At 39.2% G+C, this 22,945-nt stretch overlaps 1 protein-coding gene across 1 annotated transcript in view; it reads right to left on the reverse strand.

Annotated features, from left to right (window-relative positions):
• Positions 1-5,926: 5,926 nt before the first annotated feature.
• The window catches only part of MGAM (maltase-glucoamylase), an 81,087-nt gene continuing 64,068 nt past the window's right edge, over positions 5,927-22,945 (reverse strand). The window contains exons 38-48 of the mRNA XM_032401150.1: positions 22,333-22,466; positions 22,171-22,205; positions 21,961-22,077; positions 18,374-18,522; positions 17,674-17,758; positions 16,786-16,842; positions 11,209-11,333; positions 10,069-10,157; positions 8,743-8,792; positions 7,972-8,142; positions 5,927-6,004 (exon numbers count right to left, since the gene is read on the reverse strand). Of these exons, the coding sequence (XP_032257041.1) occupies positions 5,927-6,004; positions 7,972-8,142; positions 8,743-8,792; positions 10,069-10,157; positions 11,209-11,333; positions 16,786-16,842; positions 17,674-17,758; positions 18,374-18,522; positions 21,961-22,077; positions 22,171-22,205; positions 22,333-22,466 (1,090 nt within the window). The remainder of the gene's footprint in view (positions 6,005-7,971; positions 8,143-8,742; positions 8,793-10,068; positions 10,158-11,208; positions 11,334-16,785; positions 16,843-17,673; positions 17,759-18,373; positions 18,523-21,960; positions 22,078-22,170; positions 22,206-22,332; positions 22,467-22,945) is intronic.

The raw sequence follows: 22,945 nt of genomic DNA on the forward strand, positions 1-22,945 counted from the left end.
CTCATTTCAAATTGGGACAATATCTTGGCAAAAGATAAAGAAAGGAGATTTATTACTACATAAGATCATTCTATTCTTTGTGAGATAATTTACCCTTAGCTCCCCACATCCCATGCTCACTTATGACATCATTCACATTTCAGTGCTAACTGACAATCCCAGCTATAATCTGTTTCCTAAAGTGCAGAAATTAGCTAACTTTGCCATCCCTTCTTGCTAACTAGCAACTGGAAGATTTTGCGTCACATGCTTGTGTTGACCAATGAAAAAGAGACATTCTGAAGAAAAGAAACAAGCATGCAACCCAGTATCTTCCAGTTGTTTATTAGTAAGAAGGCATGGTGAAGTTAGTTCTTGGCAGAATTTATAAAGTAATCAAAGCAAGCAGATGGTTGAATCATCAAGTCAGAAACCAAAAATATGCATGACCCTTAACTTTCAAAGCACCATCCTCCAAGGCAAGATGCAAAGATCTCAATGATATTGCAGTAATGACAAGAAGGGAAAGGTACTGACACTTGGACCATATCTGCCAAGGCCAACACAACCTTGTCTTTGTAGGTATCTATGATAATTAATATTATAACAAGGATGCTTTTAATAAGAAAAGGAATAAATTTTCGTCCTCTTAAAGGGTTTCAGATTTTTTTTTTTTTTATTTTGGCATACCTACAAAGAGATAAAGTGAAATTATGTGGTCTTGGGGAGAGAGAATATCTCAAAAAGACTCCAACCTTTCCCGTAATAGCTGGCCAGGAGTTACAAGTGTAGGTCCATGTTACAAGGTCTGCTTCAAGGTAGCCACAGTGTATATGGCTCCATGTGTAATTGTTCTTATTCTTTTTCCCAAGTTTTTATTTAAATTCCAGTTGTTAATATATGTATAATATTAGTTTTGGGTGTACAATTAACTATTTTAATTTTTAATATGATAAATATCGATATAACCCCATGAACAAAAGCTTTGGAATCCTCAAAAATTTTTAAGAGTATAAAGGCGTTCTGGAACCAAAATATTTGTGGAACTGCTGATTTGGTGTACTGATTTTCAGATGTCTTAATTAAATATGATATATGAAATGTATATGATATATATACATTCCACATGAATAAAAAATTTAAGTGTATATATTATATAGACTTTTATATATTAAGCATATATGTATATGTATATTACATATATACTTAAAATTCTTTTTTAAATTTAAATTCCATTAGCCAACATATAGTACATCATTATATTTTGATATAGTGTTCAACAATTTGTTAGTTGCATATAATACCCAGTGCTCATCACATCACGTGCCCTCCTTAATGCCCACCACCCAGTTACCCCATCACCCCACCCACCTCCCTTTCCACAACCCTCAGTTTGTTTCCCAGAGTCAAGAGTTTCTCATGGTTTGTCTCCCTCTCTGATTTCTTCGCATTCAGTTTTCCCTCCCTTCCCCTATGATCCTCTGCGCTATTCCTTATATTCCACATGTGAGTGAAATCATGATGTAATTGTGTTTCTCTGATTGACTTATTTCACTTAGCATGATACCCTCCAATTCCATCCATGTAGATGTAAATGGTAGGTATTCATCCTTTCTGATGGCTGAGTAATATTCCATTGTATATATGAACCACATCTTTTTTTTTTTTTAAAGATTTTATTTATTTATTTGAGAGAGAGAGAGAAGGAGAGACAGTGAGAGAGTATAAGTGGGGAGGAGAGGAAGAAGAGGGCTCCCTACAGAGCAAGGAGCCTGATGCAGGGCTCAACCCCAGGATGCTGGGATCATGACCTAAGCCGAAGGCAGACGCTTAACCGACTGAGCCACCCAGGCACTCCATGAACCACATCTTTATCCATTCATCTGTTGAAGGACATCTCGGCTCCTTCCACAGTTTGGCTATTGTGGACATAGCTGCTATGAACATTGGGGTACAGGTGCCCCTTCTTTTCACTGCATCTGTATCTTTGGGGTAAATATCTAGTAGTGCAATTGCTGGGTTATAGGGTAGCTCTATTTTTAACTTCCTGAGGAACCTCCATACTGTTTTCCAGAGTGGCTATACCAGCTTGCATTCCCATCAACAGTGGAAGAGGGTTCCCCTTTCTTCATATCCTCACCAATATTTGTTGTTCCCTGCCTTGTTAATTTTAGCCATTCTAACTGGTATAAGGTGGTATCTCATTGTGGTTTTGATTTGTATTTCCCTGATGACAAGCGATGTGGAGCATTTTTTCATGTGTCTGTTGGCCATTTGTATGTTTTCTTTGGAGAAGTGTCTGTTCATGTCTTCTGCCCCATTTCTTGACTGGATTATATGTTTTTTGGGTGTTGAGTTTGAAGTTCTTTATAGATCTTGGATACCAGCCCTTTACCTGTTATGTCATTTGCAAATATCTTCTCCCATTCTGTAGGTTGTCTTTAGTTTTGTTGACTGTTTCCCTTGTGGTGCAGAAGATTTTTATCTTGATGAAGTCACAATAGTTCATTTTTGCTTTTGTTTCCCTTGCCTTTAGAGACATGTCTTACAAGAAGTTGCTGCAGCCGAGGTCAAAGAGGTTACTGCCTGTGTTCTTCTCTAGGATTTTGATGGATTCCTGTCTCACATTTGGGTCTTTCATCCATTCTGAGTTTATCTTTGTGTATGGTGTAAGAGAATGGTCCAGTCTCATTGGCAAAGAAATCAAACTCTCACTCTTCGCAGATAACATGATATTTTATGTGGAAAACCCAAAAGACTCCACCCCCAAATCGCCAGAACTCATACAGCAATTCACAACGTGGCAGGATACAAAGTCAATGCACAGAAATCAGTGGCATTCCTATACACAAACAATGTGACTGAAGAAAGAGAAATTAAGGAATTGATCCCACTCACAATTGCAACAAAAACCATAACATACCTAGGAATAAACCTAACCAAAGAGATAAAGGACCTGTATTCTAGAAACTACAAAACACTTATGAAAGAAATTGAGGAATACCTAGAAAGATGGAAAAACTTTCTATGCTCATGGATTGGAAGAATAAACATTGTTAAAATGCCTATGTTGCTCAGAGCAATCTACACATTCAAAGCAATCCTTATCAAAATACCACTGACATTTTTTGCAGAGCTGGAATAAACAATCCTAAAATTTGTATGGAATCAGAAAAGACCCCGGATAGCCAGGGAAATGTTGAAAAAGAAACCAAAGTTGGTGGCATCACAATGCCTGACTTCAAGCTATATTATAAAGCTGTGATCATCAAGACAGCATGGTACTGGCACAAAAACAGACACATAGACCAATGGAACAGAACAGAGAACCCAGAAATGGACCCTCAACTCTATGGTCAACTAACCTTTGACAAAGCAGGAAAGAATATCCAATGGAAAAATGACAGTCTCTGTATCTAAAATTCTTTATTCAAATAGAATTCCAGTATGTAACTGAGTAAATGACTGAAGCCAGGGTGGGGAGCTCAGATCCCTGCCAATCCGCCTTCTTCCCTCTCCCAGAGAGCACTGCAGAGCCCCTTTCCAGAGTTTGGATATCACAGCTTTACTCTGACACTAGAAGTTTGCAGATGAGGAGGCATGATCCCAGAGTGACAAAGTGACTTAACCAAGTCCCTGGCCCTAAAGATTGCTTCTGAGTTCTTTTCATTCAAATGAAAGCAGCAGAAAATGCTCAACCAGTAGACCAAACATATGTGATGGGGTGAGGCAGGATGCAACCATATACTTAGAGGACAGCTCTGCTCAGAAAAAGAAACTAAGGGAGCCACATACCCAATTCCTTCACTGACACTCTTCCCAGAGCTGCTAAGAATCTTTTCAGTCTTACACAGAAAGTCTTCACGTCCATAAGAAACTGGCGGTTTAAAAGTCAAAAGGATGAATGAATTCAAAACAGGTGACTTACTGAGGCTTGGGAACTCTTAAAACTATTACAGCTACATAGGGACCCAGTCACTAAACTGAAGTCTGGGAAGCAGACATGCCTTAATCTAGGAATTCTTGAATTAGGATCCCCAGAACTCCAAGGAGTATAACTTAAGGAATCTGCAAATACTGATGGGAAAAATACTTCTTTGTTCACTAATTTCAAACTGAAATTTAGCATTTCTTAGATTATAAATGTAGATAGCAGAGCATAGTCATGTTAGCAGTACACATGAGTCTCTCAAAAATAGAATCACAGATATTTTCATATCACATTATGAAAACTATAGTAGATATCTCAAAATATTGTTTATGCTGATCATCAATGGAAATTATGACACTATGAAGCCCACTGCTAGATCTTAATTATTTAATGTGATCATTAAAAATGCCTCATGTGCTGGGTGTTATACGCAAACAATGAATCATGGAACACTACATCAAAAACTAATGATGTACTAGATGGTGACTACATAACATAATAAAAAAAAAAAAGCATGAGACTTAAAAAAAAGATATAGTAATAACAATAAAAAAATTAGAAAAAAGAAAAGAACATAGGAATGGTACAGAAAAAAAATGCCTCATGTGTTACTATATTAAATTTTTAAAATATTCATATAAATGTATTTTAATATAATCAGATTTATTTAAAATAGTATGCATTCCTGGTGTTTAAAAAAGAAAGAAAAAGACTTAGGGAAGTATATACACTTGTTTCCAATACACTCATTATTCAAGGAATACTAAAAGTAAATATGCATGTTGAACACTAATAAGTCATTTCTTTATCCCAAATCTTAACCATTTCAGGTTTTAACCAATCGTGATGCAAATTCTGTTTTTGCCAGGTGACATTTTATCAGACATTTTGCCAGTTGCTACAATGAGTAAAACAACCACCACCACCCAAGTACAGGCTTCCACAAACCTGAATCTTAAGAAAAACCCATGCCAGAGGTGTGAGAGAAAGGGTGGATAATCATAAATCTGATTGTTCCATCCGTGGGTTAGACTGCAAGAACTCTGATGCCAAAGACAACAAGACAAACTTACAAGGGTTTTCCCAACAAGATGCCTTAACCCCAAAGGTAGGTTACCCAGGGTAAAAATACCATAAAATTCAAAATCTCTTGTAAATTTGCTTGTTTTATTTTTCTCTGGCATTTAAGTTGCATGCGTTTGTGTGAACTATGGTTATACATGTTAGGCACAGAGCAAAGAAATAAGATTTACACATTTTGAAGCACACCACTGCAAAAATAAGTTACATTTTTTACATTCAAACTCCTTCCTTCAGTTTTGCCTGCTTCAATCTCATCCTCACCTCTATTCCCATATTCTGTATTTCCCCACCTGTCTTCTTGCATTCACGTGAGTTGGCCCTTCTTGTCTCCTTCCCATGAGGCTACTATTCCTTAGATTTTTGTGTTTTCTTCTTACTTGTCATGATCATTTTTATCACCATCTTCTGTTTCCTCTCATCTTTCCTGCTAACCTTTCCTGTGTTTCCCTGCTTTCCCCTTATATCATGCTCTCAGCCTATTGCTCCCCTCTCCCTAAAACCAACTAGCAGATGTTCTTTCTGAATACTTTCTTGAGGCATTAGTCAACCCCAGGACCTGGAACTGTCCTGGCAAGCTTTTTCTTGTGTATTTAGCAAGAGTGGGGCCCATTCCCTGATTACACACCCACCCCCCACACACACACACATACTCACACCCCTTCATCGTGGACCCAGTTCATCTTCAGTAGATATTATATGATGAGCCATCAGTACCATGTTCATCACACAGAGATAGGAAACCAACCCATCGATTTCTCACATTTCCCTATGGCCTATACCACAGGGCCAAGACACAGACAAAATATATGACAAAATTAACAAAATACTTTACCCATACTGAGCATGAATGAATTAACAACACACAATAATTTTATAAGCATAAGATATAAGTAGTTCCAAAGCTGTTTGTAATTATGATCTTTCTCTAAAAATTCACAGAGTGCTTCTCCACGTTAGTGAAATGAAATTATGGAGGCTGATGTCTCTGCTGGTCATGTCAATGCTTAACACCTGTTGGGAACCAAAGGAAAAGGAGTGGGCATCTGGTGATTGAAATTTCCTGCACTCATGCAAATCAGATACAAGCCAAAGGTCCACATGCACTCTGCTACTTTCACAATTCATTGCCTAGCTGTAAGGCAGCCCTCAAGTTTTCAGGTGAGGAGGCTGTTTTTTGATTCCTTAGAGTACAAAGCTTGTTCAGTGATAGGGAAAAGACAACAGGCCCTAAATAATGCAATCGCAACCACTGCAGAGAAACAACTGCACAGAAAATTGGAGAAGATGTCTTCATTTCCAATCCTCAGAACTTTCCTTTGATTTCCTCCTTTTCCTGTTCCCCCATAGTGACTTGGTGATTGCCCAGTGAAAGTTCAACAGTTCAGCTTTTTTTCTAGGCAAATGCGTTCCATAAAGTGTCACTGCGGGTGCCATTACAACAGCTAGTGTGACAGTGCAGAAGTCGGTCAGCAACAAAATTGGGCAAAGTCCTTTAGGAGCTCTTGGTAAAGTTGGGGAAGTTGGTTGACAAGAAAGCCACAAATATGAGGAAACGAGTTAAAAAAAAAATACATAACTGAAGGAGAACTTTTGTTTCAGGCCTTATAATCAGAAAGAATTATGAAAGAAAAACAGTCCAGGAAAAAGGAAGAAGCAAGCACACCCAGAAAGATCTGTTTACCACGAGGATAGGTGTTGGAAATGCCACACTGCATTGATCCCAAGGGGCAGGATTTTCCACATTTAACATCCATGAAATCAGAATGTGTCTTGCAGTCAACAGCCTTAGAATTACTGTGAGCCAAGCAGCATTCATGACAATTGCTATTGTCTGTGCATGCATGAACTTCATTGCTATTATTGGTATTATGAATGGATAGACTACAAACCACTTAAGGATTATTTTAGGAAAGAATAGGAATCCTGGCTGATAGTAAGATCAAAAAAGTGCTAGGATGAAAACTTGTATAAAGCATTTGCTACATTTGAGAAAATCCCATGATGCTAGTGAAAGAATTTTTATGAAATGATATATCACCAATGCCTCTGATAGCACAGAGGAAATACCTTCGCCCATTCATGCCACATATTTCTCTTTTAAATAATAATAAATAAAATAATTTATAATATTTACATAAAATTTTGAATAATAAAAGAAAAATCTGTGATACAAATTGGTTAAGGCATTTCTTTCTTTCTTAAAAAAAAGATTTTATTTATTTATTAGAGAGAGAGAGAGAATGAGAGAGAGAGCACGAGCAGGGGGAGGGGGAGAGACAAAGGGAGAAGCAGACTCCTTGCTGTGCAGGGAGCCTGACGTGTGGCCTAGGACCCTGGGATCATAACCTGAGCAGATGCTTAACCCACTGAACCACCCAAGTGGTGTTTGAAATTATGGAGGCACTTCTAATATTTTTTCACATTCAGTCTACCTCATCTAAATTACTTTGATGCAGATTTATCAATGTTCATATGTCTCTACCCAATATTTTCCTCTGTATTATCACTAACATTGAAATGATATAAATCTTCATTTAAAGAAAGCTTGCAAAGCTCTCTGTGTGTTGAAAGTAGAAATTTTAAATGCTATGAAGCATTGTATCATACTTTGTAATCCTTTTTTCCTTCTTTGTGGCACATGGAATAATGGGGCAACTTTAACTGATGGTGTCATATTTGAGGAATATGGTAGTTTGAGCTGTTTGGGAAGTAGATCTCTGAGGCGAGGTGAAGGAGGAAAGACAAAGTTTTATATAAATTTGCAGACAAGAAAAAGCAAGGATCCAGACCCTCAATTCCAAATGATGATAAGTCAGGAATTTCCCTTCATCTCCATGCTGTCCACTGTTGGCACACTGAACACAGAGAGCTTCCTGAAGTGCTCTGCAGGAAAAGCTATCATTTGGAAGGGAGGTGGCCAGAAACTGCCCTAGCACTGGACCGGTAAATACCACTGGGACTTTTCACTGGTCACAAACCTGTGTCACAGGGTCGTTAGTGAAGTTTGGCGTTATCATCATGCTGCTCACAGAGATGCTGACACTGGAAATGGGAACACTGCCCACTCCCCAGATCTCAACGTAGCCCAGTTTCAGTGGGTTTGAATCAGTGATGTATTTGTTGAAAATTATATGACTCTGCATCATGTTCTATCAATTGGAGATAAAAAGAAACCAGAGGTGGGGGGGGGAAACATAAACAAAATCCATTTAAATTTTCCCAAACTTTTTAGACACAAATGCAGATCATGAAGTAAGACAATATGAGAGTCACCATCTTGTGCACTTGAATAATGCAGACCATGATTTCATCCCTCTATCTCCTGCTTCCAACTATCATCCAATTTTGCATTGGCTAAGCACCGCCAGTGTCTCTAGACTCACCCTGAACTCTAAGGAGACAAAGAGTCTCAGGTATCAGGAACCTTCTGTTCTACATGTAGACATGTCACTGTGCAGACCATTCCAAGGCAACACAGGAACAAGGGCTAGATAACATAAAAACAATCTGTCTGTCTGCACCTTGGTGAACTGGAAGAAATTACTGATGAAATATAAATTGGTTTAATCACAGAAAACTTCCAGAGAGCATACTAAATTTCCTTCTGAAGTCTACAGGAAGGGAAGGATGCAAATTAACAAGAAGGGCAGGGAAGGGATTCTCGGCGGTACTTTAGGCCCTTACGACATCCAGCATCTAACTGAGCCAACAGAACTCTGTTCTCCCTTCATAGTATCAGTCACACTCACCTGGTTGGCAGAAAAGTTGGCCAGGTAATAGAGTCCTTTTCCATAAGTATCTGCAAACAAGCAACAAGGTAAGCGTGATCTGGAGCTGTGTTCTGAAATTCCAATTGCTTACTTGTTGAGAAAGTAGGGGTGATTTTTATTTTTCATTTCACTTTTCTTCTTTACAGAGTTTTGTGAGATTGTCAGACTTTGCCCCCAAACTCCATTTACACAAAATGTTTGAAATGGGTGTGTACAGATGCATCTAACAGAGTCACCTCATAGAATGCATTTTCCTGACACCACGCTTAATCCGCTTCTCTTTCTCATGGTCTACCATTCCCAACATCTTCCTAGTCACCTCAGAACTTCTAGATTCCTACTGCTAGAGGCACACATATGTGCGCAAACGTGCATGTACACCCAAATCACAAACATCAACACTGGTGTCTTGGTCAGCTTATTTTGAGAGGTATGAGGCACCTTTTTTAAAGGCAATCTCCAGAGACCAAGGAAAGCCATAGAAAAGACTTCTTTGTCCTTTATCCTTAATGTATGCCACAGGTTCAGGGAGAATATGAAGCTTGGCATGTCTAGCATAGGCATCCCCACCCTACCTCCTACCTTTGGGGCTTGCTCACTCTTCCCCATATTCTATCTCTTTCTAATTTGCTTACCACTCAAGCAGAGGGCATTGGCTATCCTCTAGAGCTGTGCTGTCCAAGATAGCAGCCACTAGCAATATGTATCTATTTAAATTACAATTAATTACAATTAAAAATTCAGTTTCTCAGATGTACTTGTCACATTTCAAATATGCGATAGTCACATAGGCCAATGGCTACCGTATTGGGCAACGCAGATAGAGTCTATTTCCAACACTGCACTGGACAGCATCGGCTTAGACACAGCTAATGGAATGTAAGCCTTCCTCCCAAGAGTTTACCAGTTCCTGTAAACTCCTAGTGGAAAATCCCCTCAAATAAATAGCACAGATGACGGAGGCATTGCCTTTCTTATTGGGACAGTAAACCATGTGATTAGAGAATGTGCCCTTGAACATAAAGCATATGGAAGTATATCTCAGGTGGCTACTAAGAAACTTTCCCATTGGCTTCTGTGCTGCTGTCTCACACAGTGAATTAGTATAGCTGGGTAATGGTGAGAGATTCAGAGCTACGTTTCATTTGCATGAGGCATAAGGATCATATACAATAGGTATTGTGCACTTGAAATAACAAATGGCTATGTTTAAGAATGCAAAACTGTTTTAATGTGGAAAAGATAAAAAGCAGGCCTGTCCCTTAGTCAGTGGTATTGACACGAATCCAGGGCAACCCTACTCACCAATGCTTTGCCCATCATCCCAGAAGAGCCAGCCATTAGCAGTCCCCTCATCATCCAAGGCAACCTTGAAGCCTATGAATTTCTGACGGCTGCAATGAGGTTGGAAAGATCAATTAGCTAAAAACAAAACCACTACCACAAACCAAGGGTTTTCATAGAAACATAACGGAAGTGTTTCATGGTATAAAGACTGGGTACTAGGATTCAAGAGACTTGTGATCTAGTTCTAGTTCTGATTTCAGGTCAGGAATGAATGAATGAATGGATGAATGAATGAATTAGGAGAATTTTCCTTTAAGGCTCTACAGGTCTATAAGTGCTCTAAAAGTATTATAGGAAACTACAAGCAAACTCACTGGTTCTGTGAGAAAAATCTTGATGTGATCTTTCTTTTTTCACGACCTAATTTCCTAAGCACGTGTAGAGTGAGCTTTGTTTACAAATGTCCAAAGTTCTTTAGTTTTTAACTGAATTTTTTGAATCAAATGAGTATGGCTCTAAGAATTTTAGTTGGACGTCAGACAGACATGGATTTTAGTCCCTGCTCAACTACTTACGACCACTTGAAGACTCTGCTTGTCTGTGAAATGGGGATAATCATATTTACGTCACAGAGTTTATTTTTCCCTTTTGTTAAGAAAAATAAATAATTTCCAAATAGAAACCTCCATATTAGTATAGTTCTAGGCACACAGCAAGCATTCACTTGATGTTAGCTATTATTAATTATTATATAGACTTAGGTCTAGAATTCTAAAGTCCTGTATGTGAGGAATCTCAGCCTCAAGCATCAATTGCAGTGCAGCTTACACAATTTTTCAGCAATGGTTTTCTTAGCAGAGTCAATTAAGATCCAGAGAGTCTTCTAAAACTAATATGAATTGAGTTGCTCCTTGTTTGACTTCCATTTCAAGTGTGATCAATTAGACCTATCATCTCACCCACTTAAATCTAAAATCTGTTAATAACTGTTCAAAGAGCGCAAAGTCTGAAAAAGTTTAAAACACAAACAAGCCAACAAACAAAAATCTGTAGTAAAATTCCTTTGGGGTCTGAGGGCTCTGCTTACAAATTGGCAGGCTTCATCAGGATCTGAGCTAACTGGCAGGTAAAGGAGAAGCCTTGTCCCTTGTCATTCACCTTAAGTGGGTGTTCTGTGCAGGCTCTTGCCAGGGCAGGATGTAGCCCCCACGGACATGAAGATTAATGTGGTCAAGAGGGGCTGCCAAGGACCTCCACTCTCCCCTTGCTCCAATGTCCACACCCTGTGGGCCAGAAGAAGGTAAGACAGGATGAGAACACACCTCACTGAACAACGCATTTACTAGACACCTTGTCCGCTCTTCTGGACTTGGTGCCCGTCCATGACCCCTCAGCACACAGCTGTTATTACATGTCTCCACGCTCACTCAGCTACTGTGTGGACTCTCACGATGCTGCTACAACATCATGTCAGCACCCCTTGTCTTCTGGGGTTTCTACTGTACATACTACGTGAGATCGTAGTGTGGCTCTCAGCCCACCCTCATTCTACATCCTGTTTCTGTGTCAGAGAGCAGTGCTGCAGGAGGTTGAGCAAGCCTTTTATTTATTCCTTGTTGCCTCGTGATACACACCCTGCAATGGCATTTCTAGACCTTCTCTCACTTTGTCTCTGCTCCATCTCCTTTCACTGCCCCCATTCCCCACTCCCACCAACTTCACTAAAGCCTTGACTCCTACTTGACAGAAAGAATTAAAATGAGCTGACTTACTCTACAAATCCTTATCTTTAACTCACTACAACTTCCTTTATGTTTAACATCTTTATCTTGCCTCCTGTGTGACAGTTTCTAAGAAACCAGCCTTCCACATTTCTTCAACCCAAGGCAGGGCTTCCCAGCTCCAGCACTGTGGACATTTGGGACCAGATAATTCTTTGTCATGGGGGCTGTCCTGTGTTTTTGGGGTGCTCACCCACGCCTATCCCCTCGATGCCGGTAGCACCTCCCCCGGCCTTGCCCACCACATGTGACAACCAGAAAGTCTCCAGACATTGCCAAATGTCTCCTGGTAGGCTAAATTCACCCATTTGATAATCGCTACTTTAAAGGGAAGGAGGAAAGCTACCATAACATTCCTCTACTTTGGTCCCTTATGTTCATCTTGACCATAGTCTGCCTGTATGAACCGTAGGGGTGGGTGGTCAGAAGGAAGCCCAGTGACTGTTGCCACACTCCCTGGGGTGGACTCTGCTTCATGGGCCTGCCTCAGGACTCCAAAGTCTACAGGATTTAATAAAAATTCCAGCCCTACATCTCTGGCCTTCGGTTTTCTCACTGACAGCATGAGAAAATCCAATTATATGATCTCTAATGACATTTCACTCTGATATCTGATGAACACTGGACATTTCCTCCATTGATTATCCCACCTTCAGGTGAAACTCGACACATGTAAAACTGTCAAGTTATCTCCTTGCCAAATTCTTTATTTCTCTCAATGGTATTTCCATTCTACTACACGTTATGTAAATATGATGTGATTTTAATCTCATGATTTCATTTCTAATACTTGATTAATCACAAGCTTGTTTACTTTCCTTTAAATAGTTTCTGACCAGGCCAGTCTAACAAATTCCTGTTTAAATATCCATTAAGATATGACCGTAAGGTAAAAATCTCAAAGCAGCACTATTAAAATAAGAATAGATAACCCAAATGCCTTTGTAGGGGGGAATTTGCATCAACTGTATCATCATTGATTATGACTGAGAAGCACTGTTTTAAAAACCCACATATGTTCTACACTGTAAACAAAGAAAATGGCCACAAGTAGATAAAAACTTCGATTCATACACATTGCCTGCTCTTAAGCTTCATAAAAATAGGTAATCAATAAGGTAAGTCAGACTAGTCCCAGGCCTCCCCCTCTCCCAAATAAAGTCTACAAACTGCAGTGCCCAGAATGACAGAAACGAGGGGGAATGGGGAGAAGACACTTCATAGCATACTCAAGCACATAGGCATGCCTGAGACAGGCAGAGAGCTCTAGAAGGAGCTGTAAACTGCTGGTTTTGCACCTTATGTGGAGAAATTAAGAGTCAGCGCAGATGAAGACCCAGGCTTACTGAAGTAGACCCACTCTATAAAGCACATCAACCTGTCCTGCCTCAAGGCACCTGCTACTTCATAAAACAAGTGAGACCTAAGGGCCAAGCAATAAGGGGTGCCTCTTGCTTCTGCTGGTCAGATGAGCACAGGCGGGACAGTGTGGGGATGGGAATTCATAGCTACCAAGGCAGCTATGATAGGAGTCATGATCCTTGAGAAATGGGAACCACCAAGATAGGAGTCATACATTCTTCACCTATCCCTTCACTCGAGGCATTTGCTAATTCCCAAGTTCCATTGTACAAACAGCAAAAAAATTGTGCAAAAAGTGGTAGTATAAACTAAGTTGGACTTCCTTATGTTTTCTCCCCGGCTTTTCATCTCTGTTTTTTTGTTCTATTTTCTGGGTGGTTGCTATTATAATTTGTTTTTAAACAAAATTTTAAATTTCTGCATCATGCTTTTAATTTCCATGCTTTTAATTTTGTGAATATGCCTCTTTTATAGCATACTTTCTTGTTTTAAGTATAGCTTCTTATCTCTCTGAGGATATTAATTTTCTCGTTAAACTTTTAAGTAACGTAAGTATACAGCTCAGTACAATTTTACCGGTGAACGAACGCCAACGAGATCAAGAAGTGAATATTACCAGCCCCCCAGAAGACTCTCTCATTCTCTCTCATAATAATCACCACACTGAAGGCAGCTACTATTCTGCTATCACTTTTGCTGTTTTTGAACTTATACGTCATACACGTTTTAACTCTGTTGTTTCAGGCTACTTGCGCTCAATATTATGTTTGTGATGTTCATCATTTTTACTTGTGTAGCAATAGTTCAGTACTTACATTAATCTATAATATTAGTTTTAAAAAATAGAATACAATCTATTTATCTACTTTACTGTTGATGGACTGTCAGTGGGACTGGGTGCTGATCAAACCTTTTTGGAAAGCAATCTGGCTAATATCTGTCAAATGTTTAAATCCAAGAAATTCTACCAAAAAAGCTTATACAGAGATAAACATAAAATGGTGTTTCCTGCAGCCTTGTACCATGACATATAAAAAGAAAACAGGCAAACCTAAATCTTAAATGTCCATCACAGAAGTGGTTTGCTAAATGATTCTATACAATGGAATATAATACAGTTGCTAAAAAAAAAAAAAAAAAATGGGAAGAGCTTCAAGTTCAAAGAGTTCAAGTTCAAAGTTCTTGGATATACAAAGACCTTCAAGATATATTATTAAGTGAATTAACCAAGGAGGCTAATAGTATGTACAGCAAGATACTATTTGTGTAAATAAAAAAGAATACACATATGCTAATCTATGCACAAATTTTTATCAGCAAAAGTATATAACAGACTGCTAACAGGGACTGAGAGATAGGGAACATGGTGAATTTTATTTTCCTTTCCATTTTCCAATGCTTGTCCTTCTGGATTTTTACCAGAGGAGATAGCTCTACTTTTCTAATGTATTTTTGACACATTATATATCTTTCATGGTACCTTTCCAATCTTATATTCCCCCTGGTGTCTTCCATCCTTTAACCAGTACATCTGTATCTCTTCTTCTTCTAAATTTTGACACCATGTTTTAATATTCCACAGTATTCCTTATACTGAATAATGAATTTGTTCCTTTTCACATGATCAGATGGTAGACTAGGTCTCATACTGTATTTATATCCTCTAGAACTAGAATTGGCAAACTTTATCTAAAAAGGACCAGATAGTAAATATTTTAGGCTTTGCAGGCCAGATGGCCTCTGGTGAAACTACTCCACTCTGCTGTTGTATTGTGAGCACAGTTGTTGTTAATAAGTAAACAAATGCTCATGACTGTGTTCCAATAAAACTTTATTTATAAAAAACATATGAATCAGATGTGGCTGTGGGTGATAGTTTGACAGCCTCTGTTCTTGTACAAAAATAGGTACCCAAACATGTGAAAATTAATCAAGGAGACACTACTCCACTAATCCCAACCACGGAATCTTCATTTCAATTTAACAGCAAGACTTAATTGTTTTCTAAATGGCTTGCTCCATCAACTTGAGGCTTCCTACGTGATTTTTTTTTCTTTCCTCCCTCAACCAAAGCTCTTCTGTTTAAAAACCATGTATAAAATCAGCAATCTCCAGGACACTTTTCTTTACAAGCCCTCTCACTTCCCTTTCTTTCATGCAGTGCACACAATTATGTACATAAGCATTAGTGTTCACGACATGCAGATATCAGCTCCAGGTTCGATGGCGAACTCTATGGGGAAACTGTTGCAGTATTCCAACACCCGGAGTTCAGAAAGGTAGCCTGCACCTGGGCCAGGATGGGACAAGAGTGAGACAAGTGAGGTGCCCAGGGGGCATAGTTTAAGGCAGTGCTCACTCTCAGGGTCATGCAAATGCCAGCTCAGGCCCAGGAAGGAGTACCTCTTTAAACTGCATGCCCAGGCACCTCACTTACTGCACCCTAGTGCTAGCCCTGCTCCAGGGAATCTCAGTGTACTCAGAATCATTGACTGGGAGTGAATGGAGCAGTCAACATGCAAATTCAGGAACAAGGCTAGGTAACTTAAAAACAGTTGGCTGCCCCCTCCTGGAAAGCTCTGGTTGGGAAGCACATAGCAGAGTTTTAACGAGAGCCTCCAGAGGATAGATCCAGCCCAGCAAAAATAAAAGGGGTGGGGGGATGGAAAGAAGAAGGTGCCAGGGAAGGACTCAGGGCTCCCTGAGACAGAGGAGGAACAAGATTTCCATTGTCCCTGTCTGGTTTTCACCTAATCCCATCGCAAACCCACTGACTGAAAGGGCCAGAGTATGCTCTGCTTCTTGTCCTCCTTTTCCTGTATTTCTCCTTTTCCTGTATTTCGAGTCCTCTGCTTTGCTCTCCTCAGAAACGTCAGAAGAGTAGGTTTGGTTATAGGGAGAGGAAACACCTCCTTTGATTCTTCCTCAAGAATCAAAGCCTGACTTGTGTCCCTATAAGAGTACATGGCCCTGAGGTTGCTTTGAAAGGCCCTGTTTTTCCAGCTGAGTCTCTGGGGCTCAGACTAGACTAGAATGTTCTAGGACAGAGAATGATGATTCGTCTTGCATTTCAAAATGCACTTGTGTTGCTCCGGCACACAAGGGTTGGGTCTCATACCTCCGAGTGCATTTTACACACCGCCTAAGACCAGGCTTACCTCAGGAGATTACATTTAACATCTCCTCCTGGAGCATCTGTGCTATAAAAGGAGATATTTAATAAAAAGACAGAGAGGAAAGGCCCCTCTACATATGAACTTACAGTCTCGTGAGGGATTTTATGAACAAAAACTCTAGTTTATTATACAATTTCAAGTGTTTACTGGTGTTGCCATTATACGCCATTGTGAAAGATAAAAACGAACACATACATAACACTCACAGAATACGTTATTTTATAACAATTCTGTGAGGGAAGTGCTCTTATCCTACTTAGAGGTGAATAAACTAAAGCTATAAGATTAAAATGACTTGTCTAAGATCACACATCAAATGAGTTACAGTGCCAGAACCTGACCAGTGGTGTGTCAGATTTGGAAGCCCGTGCACACTACCATTTTCCCAAGTTGTATAAATCATCAGAAAAACTTACCGTGTAGTAATCATACCAGCGGGCTCTAGGGAAATACGCAGTGACATTTCTGGCATTCTAAAATTAAACACAAACAAGGCTTGGGAGGTAGGCTCTTCTATCCAGGGCAGTGTAACCAATTTGTACAGTAAAAGAGTCAAAACAATAGTATCGGCCTTGGGCCCACATGCTCATCTTTTTAGAGGCCAGCAATGTTAGGGAAGCCTTTCTTCCCTACCCTTTTGGCAAATGGAAGATTTGCCTACCCAAAAGTAACGGTTTCCCTAAAGCCCTTTGGGATCAGGACTTTGGGGGGAAAAAATCATCATTTGCTTATAGACTCACCCCCTCTCTAAAGAGACAGACTCAGGTTGGGTCTGGAGCAGAGGAAAATTTTGCAGATTTTATGGCGCCTGGTACCTCAGGGATTATGATTAGTGCAGTAAGTTTTGGAGAGGATGCAATTAGCTGGTATTTTAATCAGAAGCCTATACATCAACAGAAAAAGTGAAGAAATGGATTTTCCTGCATGAGAACATATTATAGAAGGAAGGGAAGTGCTAGCCAGAAACAAGATTATACACATTGGTATAAACAACCCTGTAAAATTTGTTTCTGACCCATACTCCTTATTTTAGTTAATAAAGAAATTATTCTATCTTGAAATATAAGGTTCTTTCCTTCTTGATTATCCTGCGAATCATAATTTGTTATGCTGATTTTAAAGATGAGGGAGCAGAGGACCAGAGCACCTAAGTGACAGACTTCAGCTCAGAGGGAGAGGAAGAGACAGAAGTAGAGTAAGAGACCACATCTCAGGATCCCCAGCAGACCAGGACTCTTCTGCTACCTCTAGGCCCCGGGCCTCATAGCTCTAATTCTCTCTTCATCAGAGGCCTCCATACTCACAGGCTCCAGGACAGGGCTGACCAGGAAGGCTGGGCCCAGCAGAAACTGGCCGTCTACATCCCAGGTCACCCGGTCTGACAAAAATCTGTAAAGAGAAACCAAGGTACCACAATCAGGACCCCAACAGGGCCTGAGGCCCAGACCCTGAAAAAACTCCTCGAGTTCAGACCAAAGTCAGAAATCCAGCTGCATTCTAGGCTTTCCTTTAACTCTTTCCCTAGGTCTCCTTTAATCAGATACATACTTCCTTTCTGTCTGTCATGTTCTTCAAACCCCAGAAATGGTTGGATTTAGACATGTTCTCACCTATACATATCTTCATGTTTCTTAACCATGGCACGTTTTAAATGCGAGAATGGCCTTCAGCCCTCATCTCCATCCCTCACATCTGGCCTTGTTTTGTGACCTGAGCTGCTACAAAAGATCCGCAGCTCTTCATATGCCCAATTTAGAAAGAAAGTATTCCGTGCTATATTGTAATCACTTTGAATTTTTTTTCATTCAGTAGCCTTTTATCGAGGACCTAGGACATGACTGACGCTGTGCTAAAAGGAGTTATAACATATGGTCTGTGCCCAGAAAGCTTCTGGCAAAAGGCAATCATGTCTTTAATTTAATTTGGAAGTACTTCTTTTTTTCAAAAGCCATCACACAGAACGATATTATCCCTTAGTCATTGGGATCATAGCTAGACACTCACTCGTGGAAAAGAGGCCGCACAACAGTGCTGCCTTCCGTGTGGGCCATGTGCATCAGGGTGTAGAGATACGGCAACAGGGTGTATCTGGTCAGCAGCACACTTTTGGAGATATTCACAAACGCAGCATCCCAGGACACAGGGTCTTGTCTCTAAAGGAGAAAAGAAGAGTATTCAGAGCTTACCTCAGGGACCTGGAAACTTAAGGAAGTCACTGAATTCTTATTACAAATGAAGATCATGCATAGCTAAACCAGAGTTGATTATAAATGAGCCTGAGAATATTCTTAATATACTGAAAGTCACTCAAGCTTTCCCAAGACAGCTGATGAAATTTCTCCATAAGACATCCTTTTTGGGATATATTTGGTACAACACAGCCTAAACAAACAAAAGAATCTAAAGAACACTGAGGAATCTGGTTCACTGAAACATGAGAAACTTTCCATGTACCTGTTAGCCATGGGTATGTCTTCTTGGAAAAATGTCTATGTGGTTCATCTACCCATTTTTAAATCAGATTGTTTGTGGGTTTTTGCTATTGCTTTGAATGAGTGCCTTATATATTTTGGATATTAACTCCTTATCAGATATATATATAGATAGATAGATAGATAGATAGATAGATAGATAGATAGATAGATAATTTGGTTTGCAAATATTTTCTCCCATTCCATAGGTTGCCTTTTCATTTTGTTAATAGTTCCTTTTTTTTATTATGTTCAATTAGCCAATTATAGTTAATTGTTTCTTTTGCTATGCAGAAGCTTTTGAGTTTGATGTAGTCCTACTTACTTATTTTTACTTTCGTTATTTGTGCTTCTGGTGTCATATCCAAAAAAATCATTGACAAGAACAATGTCAAGGGGCTTTTCCCCTGTTTTCCTCTAGAATTTTTACAGTTTCAAGTCCTACATTTAAATGACTAATCATTTTGAGTTAATTTTTGTGAGTGGTATAAGACGGGGCTCCCATTTCATTCTTTGGCATGTGATTATCCAGTTTCCCAACAGCATTTATTGAAGAGACTCTTCTCTCCATTGAGTATTCTTGGCTCCCTTGTCAAATGTTAGTTCATAGTAGATGCAAAGGTTTATTTCTGTGCTTTTGATTCTGTTCCATTGATCTATTTTTAGGCCACTAACATACTATTTTGATTACTATAACTTTGTAATATAGTTTGAAATCAGGAAGCATGATACCTCCAGCTTTGTTCTTCTTTCTCAGGATTGCCTTAGCTCTTTGGGGTTTTTTGTAGTTCCATATGAATTTTAGGATTGTTTTTTCTATTTCTGTGAAAAATGCTATTGGAATTTTGATAATGATTGCATTGAACCTTTAAATGGTTTGGGGGTAGTATGGACATTGTAACAATGTTAATTCTAATCCATGAACATGGAATATCTTTCCATTTGCTTGTGTATTCTTCAATTTCTTTCACGTTATGTCCTATAGTTTTCATCATATAGATCTTTCACCTCCTTGGTTAAATTTATTACTAAGTATCTTATTGATTTTTGATGCTACTATGAGTGGCATTGCTTTATTTCTTTTTCAGATATCTTGCTGTCAGTGTACAGAAACACAACTTATGCCTGTATGTTGATTTTGTATTCTGCAACTTTACTGAATTGATTCAGTCTAGTAATTTTTTATGATATCTTTAGGATTTTCTATATGTAAGGTCATATGAACTGTAAACAGAGACAATTTTACTTCCTTTCTGATTTAAATGCCTTTAATTTCTTTTTCTTGCCTGACTGTTCTGGCTAGGACGTCCAGTACTATGTTAAACAGGAGTAGTGAGAGTGGGCACTTGTCTTACGTCTCATCTTAGAGGAAATACTTTCAAGTTTCCACCTTTGAGCATGATATTAGCTGTGGACTTGTCGCATATGGCCTTTATAATATTGAGGTACATTCTTTCTATCCTCAATTTGTTGAGAGTTTTCATCATGGAAGGAGGCTATGTTTTGTCAATTTTTTTTCTGCACATACAAGATTATCATATGATTTTTATCTTTCATTCTATTAATGTAGTGTACCACACTTATTTATTTGTGTATGTTGAATCATCCTCACATCTGAAGTCAAATCTCACTTGATCATGGTGTATGATTTTTTTCAATGTGTTGAATTTAGTGCTAATATTTTATTGCAAATTTTTGGATCTATATTCACAATATTCACAAGGGATCCTGATCTCTAGTTTCCTTGTAGGGTCCTTATTTGGCTTTAGTATCAGGGTAATACTGATCTTGTGAAATAAGCTTGGGAGTGCTCCCTCCCCTTCAATTTTTTGGAAGTGTTTAAGGAGGTCTTGGTGTTGATTCTTCTCAAATTTTTGGTACAATTCACCAGGGAAAACATCTGGTCCTGGGCTTTTCTTTGTTGGGGAATTTTTGATTACTAGTTCAATCTCCTTATTCAGTATTTATCTGTTAGACTTTTCTATTTCTTCATGTTTCAGTCTTGGTAGGTTGTATGTTCCCAGGAATTTCTTCATTTCTTCTAGGTTGTCCAATTTGTTAGTTTATAATTGTAGTCTCTTGTGATCCTTTGCATTTCTGTGGTATCGGTTCTAATGTCTCCCTTTTTCATTTATACTTTTCTTTATATGAGCCTTCTCTCTTTTTTTCCTTAGCAAATCTAACTAAAGGTTTGTTAATTTTGTTTATCTATTCAAAGAACCAGCTCTTAGTTTATTGATCTTTTCTGTTGTTTTTCTGGTCTCTACGTCATTTATTTCTCCTCTGATCTTTGTTATTTCCTTTCTTTTGCTTACTCTGGGCTTACTTTGTTCTTCTTTTGCTAGTTCCTTGAGGTGTAAGGTTGGGTTGTTTATTTGAGATCTTTTGTTCTTTCTCTCTTTTTTATAATGTAGGTGTTTATCACTATAAACTTCCCCTTAGAAATGCTTTCACTGCATCCCATAAGTTTTGGTATGTTGTGTTTCCATTTTTATCTGTTTCAAGATTTTTTTTTATTTTTCTCTCGATTTCATCTTTGACCCATTGGTTATTTAACTTCCACATATTTGTGAGTTTTCCAGTTTTCCTCCTATTATTGGTTTCCAGTTTCCAAAGAAGACATACAAATCGCCAAAAGCTACATGAAAAGATGCTCAACATCACTCATCATCAGGGAAATGCACATCAAAACCACAATGAGATATCACCTCACGTCTATCAGAGAGCAGAACGGTGGTTATCAGGGGCTGGGGGATGGGAGAAATGGGGAAGTATCAGTCAAAGGGTACAAACTTCCAGTTACAAGATGAATATGTTCTGATAATCGAATGCACAGCATGGTGACTATAGTTAACAATACTATATTATATACTTGAAAGTTGCTAAAAGAGTAAATACTAAATGTTCTCACTACAAAAAAGGAATGGCAATTATGTGAGGTGACAGAGGTGTTAACTAATCCTGCTGTGGTAATCATTTCACAATTCATAAATGTATCAAATAAAAGAACAAGAAACATGTGGTTTGATGGTTTTGAAGATGTCACAGAGAATATAGCTCAAATTTGGAGGTTGTATTCCTAGTGACACAACACTTTTGAGCTATAAGCTAACATCCTACCCTGGTCCCAATGGTGTTGTGGTTCCTCGAAAAGGGGTAAAAGGCCCCCAGTTGCATCCAGCGAGCACACATCTCATATTCAGCATCTTGAAAGAACCCACAAATATCTGCTCCTGTCTGAAACGAGGTAGAATAAAACAAACCTGTTAGTGATTTCTGAAAGATGTCACTACATGCTTGGGGATTAGAAGTGACCCAAAAGACACTTACATAAGATATGCCAAAGAGGCTGAACTCCATCATGCCTGCAACGAGAACATAGCTGTGTCAGAGGCGGCCTTGTGATCTGCCTCCTCCTCCCTCAAGAATCCTTTATCGAGGGTCCTGATCCCCTTCCCACCAGAAGAGGCCCCTAAGGAGAAGCCCACACACCAATGATAGACTTCTTCAGCTGGTCCCAGGCAGCTGTGTTGTCGCCCAGCCAGTGGCCTCCCCAGCGGCCAGAAGAGGGGAACGTGGAGCGGGTGATGACAATGCCTCTCTGTCCCGTCACCTCCTGCACAGCTCTGGTTGGAAGGCAACAAGCAGGTGATTGGGGACAGATCAGGGGCGGAAAGGCCACAGAGCTTCTCCTCCCAGAGTTTCGGAGCCTAAGGCATGGCAACAAAATGTCTCCTGCATTATTTGGGGAAATATGGAAATCTGAGCCATAATGAAGTCCCCACTGACTGACCCTACATGATAGAGATGATAGTAACAGTTATGCCTTAACCTAGTGTTTCACAGTGCTTTACAACGAACTTTGTAATAAACCTACTGGATCACCTAAAAATAATGACTAATCACTAAGTCTTACCACTTCTTTACTAAGTTTTTATATTTGGGGAGAAAGAAGGTGAATTTCTTTATAAGGCCTTCCCTAAGATAACTCTTATTATTCATTAAGCTCACAAAATGGGACAGCACTAATTCAGCAGAACATCAGTTGGCTCTCCAACAAGGAAGGAAGGAAGGAAGGAAGGAAGGAAGGAAGGAAGGAAGGAAG

Source organism: Phoca vitulina, unplaced genomic scaffold, assembly GCF_004348235.1.
Source record: "Phoca vitulina isolate PV1807 unplaced genomic scaffold, GSC_HSeal_1.0 scaffold4, whole genome shotgun sequence".
Classification (NCBI taxonomy): domain Eukaryota; kingdom Metazoa; phylum Chordata; class Mammalia; order Carnivora; family Phocidae; genus Phoca; species Phoca vitulina.